Here is an 8,264-nt window from a genome sequence, read left to right as displayed (position 1 = left end):
CCCCCCCCTCTTTTGCGATGCACGCTGTTGTTCCTGGTTGCCTGACCGGACGGTCCCTATCAGCATACGTCAACCTGTTTCACCTCAGAATCCCTCGCCACGAACTGTGGACGGGTAGACTCACATCGTAAACGAGTTCGGGGCCATAGGTATCAGCGTAAGCGCTCGTGCTCGACGTGAATAAGGTCTGATAACTGGGTTGCACCGCCTCGAGACAAGCTCACCACCATGTCAAGTATCGTGGCCCCGTGGGGTTCGTTTCAGCTCACCATATTTGCACTTCTATAATGCAACAACAACTCCATGACGGGGTGTGAACAGACTCAGCGATACGGCGGAAGGTTTGCCGACTTCTGTCTCAAAAGTGCTGTTTCGGAATTCGATATGTCTACGAGCTTTGGCATCCTGTGCCCCGCGCTGTGAGATCCTCAAAGCCGATCGCATGATTTCTTCGACCGCAACCCCCACAGCCCAACTTTCAAACAAACCTACCATCCTAAACAAAGCAATATTGAACACAACAAAAATCAAATATTTGCGCGATTAAGCGATTCAGTAACCAAATGTGAATAGTCATTTTTGTCTCACGTCGCTCTAGCATAAATGTTCATGAACAATACTTTCATTCCCTCTCAACCCTGCCATCAACAAGCGACCCTGTTGATGTGAAGCGGCGTCATCACGCCACCCACGCGTTCCATGCCGAAGAAAAGACTTCGACTCAGAAATAAGGAACGCAGAGACCTCGCCGATCGCTGCTATTGACAGAAACGACCACGAACCTCTTCGGCGGGTAGGAAAATAATAAAAGAATAGGCCTCCAAATGCCATATATGCACGTCGCTTCGTTCAGGAGGTATTAAACGCAAATAGAAAAGGAAAACCATAACAAGACTTTTTTCGTGTCTCGCGACCAACAAACATGCTCCTCTGCATTATCATACCAGGTCTTTCTCCTTCGCCTCCAAGTCGCTCTCGTGCTCCGCGCCGCCCTTGGTGTGATCGACCGCGAACTCCTGCGGCATGGCGATCGGCCGCGTCTTGGCGAAGTTCACCGTTCCCATCACCGACGGGCTCTCGCGGAACATCATGTCCAGTTCCTCCAAGTTGCGGCCCATAGTCTCCGGGTAGAAGAAGTAGACGGAGAGCGGGATGCAGAAGGCGACGGCGGCGTAGACGATGTAGTAGCGCCATGCGATGTTGGCGAGCGCGACGGGCGTGACCATGATGACGACGAAGTTCCTGTTGGAGAAGGAAGCGTTAGTTGATCCTGATCCTTTTTGTGAATACTATGGAAATGGGGGGTGTGACTTACCAAAGCCAGTGATTGGCAGTGGAGATGGAAGACATGGCGACACGGAGGCGTAGAGGTGCGACTTCCGTGCAGTATAGGAAGTTGGCGCCCAGGAAACCAATGGGGACGAAGAAGTTGAACATGTAGATGAAGCAGCCGGCGGCGACCTGGGCGCCGTGGCTGTCCGTCATGGAGGTGGTGATGGCGAGAGCGATCATGCACAGCGACATGCCGGCACCGCTGAACATGAAGACAGCGCGACGACCGAAGCGGTCGATGGTGAAGAAAGCGACGAAAGAAGACAGGAACTTCCAGGTCAGCGCGCCGCCGGACAAGACACGCGACAGTTCAGGGCTCAGGCCGAGGTTCTGTTGGAAAAGGATGCTGGTGTAGACAGAGATGAGGTTGGAGCCGGACATCTGCTGGTAGAACTGGAGCAGAATGCAGAGACCGAAGCGGTACAGAAGCTTGTCTTCGCCCATCTTGAGCATGTCCTTCAGCTTGGCACCGCTCTTGGAGGTTTCCTCGAGCGAAAGCTCAATGCCTGCCAACTCAGCCTGGACTTCAATGGCGTCTTCCTCGTGGCCGCGGAAAAGAGCAATGGCGGAGCGAGCCTCGTCGTTGCGAGCCTTGCGGACAAGCCATCTGGGGGACTCGGGGAAAAGGTAGACGGATCCGATGAGGATGAGCGAGAAGACAATGGCAATGGCAATCGGAGGGCGCCAGGTAACCTGGCCTTCAGGAAGCTCGAAGAAGCCAAGGTCGATCCACGACTCGAGCACATAACCAACGCAGATGAAGAGGCCGTCGAGGACAACGTGCTGGCCTCTGTTCTTCGCGCCGGAAGTCTCGCTCTGCCACACGGGCACAGTGGCACTGAGCTGACCGATACCGAGTCCCACAATGATGCGTCCGACAATGAATTGGGGCAGGCCGAAGGAGGAGCATTCCAACACTTCACCGATGAGAGTGCATATGGCGCCGGCCATGACCACGGCACGGCGGCCGTACTTGTCGCCGGTGTAGGAGCATGAGAGGGAACCGATGAGGGCACCGATGACGAAGGTGGCGACGACCAAGCCTTGGATGGTGGAGTTGTGGCTTTTCTCAGCGCCCTCGGTGTTGACGGTGTCAATTTCCGGGAAGGTCTTCACCCAGTCGGCTTCGGTGAGGAGGCCACCGAGACCGGCCTGGTTGTAACCGAAGAGGATGAAGGAGGGGGCCACGATCAAGGCAAGCTGGAGCCTCTCGATGGCGTGGCCAGTGCAGCCGAAAAGTCCTTTGGCACCCATTGTGGAAGGCTGAGGAGGGGATGGTTGGTAGTGAGGGCGAGGGGACGGGCACAGGCGGGCCCTTTGGCGCAGGCGGGAGCAGATTTATAGCATAGTGGCGGGCTGCCAAAAAACCGAGCACAGGCTGTTGGGCCCCACAGTCTGGGGAGGTGTGCCGTATGACTGCTGGCCAACAACACGGGCCTCACGGGAGGATGGCCGGATCGATAACGCTGTCGGGCTTCTGCAGGTGCGGCGGCGGGCGGCGAGCAGCATCCTGGCTGGCAGCCGGCGGCCAGCTCCCAGACCCGTGCCCGGAGGTGGTGCGGCAGTCGGGACCGGCGGTGGCTTTTCGGGGGGGGGGTTGCGCACCCATGTCATGTACGGTAAATCCGCTGGGTTCTGCAAGCAATGGGATCCGCTGGTGGAGTGTGAAAATCGGGCCGCAGCCAGCAGCGCATGCCAAGCTCGGACAAGCCGGTTAAGCTCAGGACGATTACGGACAAGCCTCTGCAGCGTGCCAACGGCCGGGTCCCAATTATTAATGACAGCCGACGCACCACCGTCCTGGCAGCCACCGTCGCAGCTGCCGGTATCGCATGTCGTGAGCGAGGATGACTGCCGGGCTGGCGGTGGCCCGGAGTCGGTGCGTGAGCAGCTGGAGGGATCTTGCCGCTGCGCTGCACCGCGGGCGGGAAGCTTTCCCTAAACGAGGGCGCCGGAGATCCTGAGTAGTGAACGAAAGACGTCAAGGGCGCGGGCGAGGTGGAAGTTCCCAGAGCGGGCGGGCCTTGTGGCCACGATGACACGGCAGCGATCTCCACCGCGGCGCGTGTCATTGGATGCCTTGACGGCATTGCACCCATGATCTCTGAAGATGTCCCGTGGGGGGGGCTGAATCTCCGGCTAGCGGGCTCCACCGGGCGTTGGTTGAGCGGCTCTGAGCCAGAGCCTCTGCTGCCGTAAAGGGTGCGCATCCCGGGCACGCGACGAAAACGCGACGAAAACGATCCGGAGAGAACAGGCTTTCCCACGGGGTAGCGTGTGGAGGAGAGATGGCGGAGGCGCAGACGGGGCGAGATCGCGGAGAGACGGGCGCAGCGAATGGAATGCCGCCAGTTCGATGCCAGACATGGAGCGAGGCAGGCTGCGAGGGAGGCTGCGAGCGCCGTCGGCTGACCGACGGCGGCGGGTGCCCACGCAGGCGTGTTGGGGCCGCGCAGGCTATCGGCCGACGCAGGACCCACGACTCGCGCGGTGAAGAGTCTGGCTCTGGGGCGAGGGAGCCCCTCCCTCCTGCTCCAAGCGCAGTGCAGTCCTGGTCAGTCCTGGCCATGTCGTCAGTCACGGCACCGGGCAGCCCAATGACCCGACGACACCGCCTCGCACCCACATCCCTGCATCGCGAACCCTTCGCTGCGCCTTGGCACGCCCTGGTGCGAGCGCCGCACTCGTACGTCGGCTGTCAGCACATCTGCCGACCGCGTCTCGCGAGAGCCAGCTAGCTGTTACCCGTTCTTTTTTGTGGCCGCTGGCGGCTATCGCAGGGCGCGCTGCTTTGGGATTGCGTACCTGCTGCACGCCCGAGCCGTGTGGGCCATTCTGCCGCCTTCCACGCACGACGCGCCGCATGCGTGGAAAGGGAGCTGCCAGGGGACTTCACCGCAGAGTGCAGAGCCAGAAGAATAATGTCTCAGGCGGTGCTGGACAATAATGCCTCGCTGCACGTACGCGTCCGCCAGCACTTCCCTTGGACCGGTTCGGCTCTCTGTTTTTGCCTCGACCAGTACATCTGTTCCCGACCGCAGCACGCGCCGCTCTCACTGCAGCCAGGAGGGTCTGCGGGTCTACTGTGTATGTGCACTGTCAGACTCCTCAAGTAATAATCTCATGCAAGGCCCCGGTCTTGTCTCCATCAGCGTGAGCCATCTTACGACGCGGTGATAGCCCCATCGAATGAGAACCCAGTCATTCCTAATCCATTTCTCGCTGCCTTCCCTTTCCAGCAGCTAGTCGCTCGTCGCGAACGCGTCATCTCGTCGCCTGCATGCAGACAACTGACAAGTCAATACAGCGAGCGTCGAGGTCGAGATAAGCCGCGCCCAGCATCCCTCGGGGCTGCGGCTGGCAGCTGGGCGCTGCGTGCCTGACAAGCCCTGAGCGGCAAAACACAGAGGTGAGCGACACAATTGCCACGGCCCGTTCCCGCAGCGCCAGCCGCAAAAGCCCTGATTCGAGCCAGGCCAGGATGCCAGTCGGATTTTTTCCCTGCTCGCTGGCCGAGTCACTCCGCCGCAGCGCCGCATCGCAGCTCATCTCAACTGATGTCTGCCTCGGGAGAGGTGAGGCAGCTTAGCTGTCGCTCGTCTCCGACGCAACTTGCCGCCACCATCGTCGTTGCCCAATGCTGACTTACCCACGCCGGCGGGACGACCAACCTACTCATGGCTTGCAGGAGCCTGCCGCCTAGCAACGCCTCATCTTGGCCGACTTGGCATAAGACAATTGCCGGCCCGCGGTCAAGAGGGTCGTTCTACGCAGCTTCTACCCCGTCTCGCCCCGTCTCGCCGCATAGCACGGCACGCGAACAGATCCTTCGGCTCCTCCGTCGCGCCGGCCAAGACTGACCCTGACAGAGCCCTACCAGCTCGCCGTGCCCGCAGCGATTATCCCCGCACCCTCCGCGTTCCAGCCGCGCGCCGAACGCTATCTCCGCGACACGAAGTTAAAAGGCAAAACACATAACCGGTCGCGTGCCCGCCGCCCGCGTTCATGAAGCACACTACCGTCTGCGCCATGAAGAGAAGGATTGCATCCGGAGTTCGCACCGCCCGCGCTCTCGAAATCCTACGCACGCCCGCAACATGCTGCCGCATCGCTAAAGAGCATACAAACGGGGGCTGTTGGGAAAAAATCGAAAGAAGCGGTATCTCTGCTAGCCTAGCTCACGGCTTTCTTGAAGCCGAGAAGCAATCATGAACGCCAAGAGCACCTGGACGTGGCGTCTCTCGTGATATTTTCCATCATTTTCCTAATTCACCATCTGCCTTTCGCTTGGCAGCTAGGTAGGTCTTTGCTGCATCCTCTTCCCTCGGATTTAAGCCTCGGTTCATCTTCTCGGCAACTTAATGCCTCGTCTTGGGCCGCCGGCGACATGGCCTTTCGCTATCCGAGACTATATTTAAGTTTTTCTTCATACGCCTTATGCGCCGCGGAGTCGCTGTGGCACAGCCGCGACGTTGGCAGGTGCGAAGGAAGCAAGCAAGGAAAAGGAGAATGGACGATGTACACGTCGTTCGCGCACGCGCGCATCCGTCCCCCCCCAACCAGCGTCGGAAGCTACCACCGGAGGGGTTAGCCGGGGAAAGCACAGAGTCAGGTAGGCTGCTGCTACGACGTAACTCACGCGCACGCACACTCGTCACCTTTGCAGCAGCTAAAAGAAAAACTTGGCGGGGAAGGCAAGCGGGCTGCCGCGCATTTCCCTCTCACAATCTCCTTTCCCCGCATTGTTGACGTATGTCCTTGTCCATTCCCCAAGAAAACAATGTGTAACACGATCCGGGGTGTGACGTCCTGGTGATCGTCGCTTCCTCCTTCCTCCTATCCCTTTCCTCCCCGACCCTCCGCCGTTTGCGCTTGGTTTTGTGGGTTTATCTCGCGCAGCACGGTCTTTCCACTTGGCAGAGGGTGGCGGTGATGGGGTTCGGTCAACTTGCATGCCAAGGTTTGTAGGTGTAGGTTTGACCAAGCTTGGGGGGGGTGTGGGGGCCACGCGGAACCAAGCGACCAGCAATCCAGCATAGGGCTACAATACTATTGGAGGTACGTCCGTACGTGTGATATGCCTTGTGTACTTACTCGTGGGCCATGCTGGAAACAGGGCCACGACACACAGATGCGAATGCGGGATATTCTCCGGCACCACAAGAGAGAGCGCGGGAGAGAAAACGTGCCGTGGCCTTTTCGGGTAAAGATATACGAACACCCAAATTGTGCTGACGGTTGGTCATCATCCTCCGTTCAAGGTTACAGTCAGTAGGTGGTGTCGTCACGTGGCGTCTCGCCGCAGCGCACACACCCCTGCGGGCTGCTGAGATGCAGGCGACGACGGCGACAACAGTGCCGACGACGACGATGATGATGATGAGGGCGTGTTCGGACATCCGAGTTTGCGGCGTGCGCGAAACGTGAGTCACCTCTGCATCTACGTTGGTGCGTCTGGTCGTGAGACTTCGGGCCTGTGGTGGTGGCGCCGGCGGTGGCGTGAGTCGCGAGATCCCCAAGCATTTCTTCGGGTCACGTCTTGACGTCGGACTAGAGACAGCTTTCTTGTTTTGAAGAATGGGAAATTTTTTATTTTTTTTCAGATTGGCTATGGTCGAGCAGTGTGGCTACCTCGAATAACTTATTTCCAGCCAATTAAGTGGGCCGCCATAAATTTGACCCCCCCCTTGGGAAAGCTACTTTTTCTCCGTCGCTCACCTTAAATTTATATGCAAAATAGTAGTAGGCAAACTCGGAGAACTCGCTAGTATCCCGTCCACTAGCCTCACCGGCTACCGGCTACCGGCTACCGGCCACCAGCCTTACCTACCACCACCCACCCCCGGCGCGCGCGGGCTGGCGGATAAGCACCTTATACCTTAAGTAATCGTTACCTACGAGGACGCATCTTAGCCGGTAAGGCTAGTAGCTAGTAGGTGGTAAGGCACCGTGGTGAGTGGTAAGAACGGTGGGTAGTAATATAGGTGTAGGATGCCAGCGAGTTCTCCGAGTTTGCCTACCATTTTGCATATAAATTTAAGTGAGCGACGGAGAAAAGGTTGTTTTCCCAGGGGGGGTCCAAATTCATAGCGGCCATCAAGTGAAGTGGCTGCCCAGGCCCGAGTACGCTGTTTGACGCTCTTGAGAAAAGAAAGAAGAGCTCAAATTCGACTCTCTGAATCCAGTCTCCGTAACCAGTAGCCCCCGTTGCTCGTTTCAAGGAAAGGTAAAGAAGCTCATCATAAGAAGAAAAGAGATATCAGCCCGCTCAATCCCTGCCCGCTCTCTCACTGGTCAGTGGTCTTCTTTTGTTTCTTCTCGCAGTGACCCCGTCGTTCATTGAAGAAGAGAGGAGTGCCTGCTCTCTCCAAACGCACCGGCTCTACTCCTACTTGCCATCACTGGACCCCGCACATGTCAAACCAACCCATCTTCAAACCCCTTCCAATGTCTTACCATCCTCTCTTTCTTCTCCTTTCTTCCTCTGTGACTTTGTCCACCCTAGATCTTTCACTCAACCGCGTTGCACCACGCGTCAAAACGAGAAGAAGGCGCAACTCCCCCTCCCCATCTTCGTTCTCGCAGCGCTTCGCCAACGGCGGTCGAACGGAGGACCCACCGGGTGGTCTAGATTGACTTGCATTTCGGGGACCTCGTGCGTGCGGGTTCTAGTTGCTAAGCGAGGAAATCGGGCTGGGAGGCGGGTAGCTGTCGTCCCGTAGGGGTCCATCATGTGCTTGCGCTGAGCTCGAGCGGGCGACGGACGTCGGGGGCGCGTGGAGGTGGGAGCGGCGGGCTTGAGGTTCGTGGTCGCGAAGGCGTTGTCGGGCGAAGGTGGTGGGGACTTTGGCGCACGCATGCAGGCGCCGCGTGGGATGGGGGTTGCAGGTGAAGTGTTGGGGGTTGGAGGGGGGAACCGCTGGTGGCGGCGG

The 8,264-nt window shown here is 58.5% G+C and overlaps 1 protein-coding gene across 1 annotated transcript; it reads right to left on the bottom strand.

Annotated features, from left to right (window-relative positions):
- Positions 1 to 938: 938 nt before the first annotated feature.
- Positions 939 to 2,586, bottom strand: BKCO1_5100095 (sugar transporter stl1 protein; the record flags this gene model as incomplete). The annotated part of the gene is made up of 2 exons (XM_020277020.1): positions 939 to 1,242; positions 1,316 to 2,586. The coding sequence occupies 2 exons, from the start codon at positions 2,584 to 2,586 to the stop codon at positions 939 to 941; spliced, it is 1,575 nt and encodes a 524-aa protein (XP_020127501.1).
- Between the last annotated feature and the right edge of the window lie 5,678 nt (positions 2,587 to 8,264).

Source organism: Diplodia corticola, assembly GCF_001883845.1.
Source record: "Diplodia corticola strain CBS 112549 chromosome Unknown scaffold51, whole genome shotgun sequence".
Taxonomy (NCBI): domain Eukaryota; kingdom Fungi; phylum Ascomycota; class Dothideomycetes; order Botryosphaeriales; family Botryosphaeriaceae; genus Diplodia; species Diplodia corticola.
This window is presented reverse-complemented; position numbering and strand designations above follow the sequence as displayed.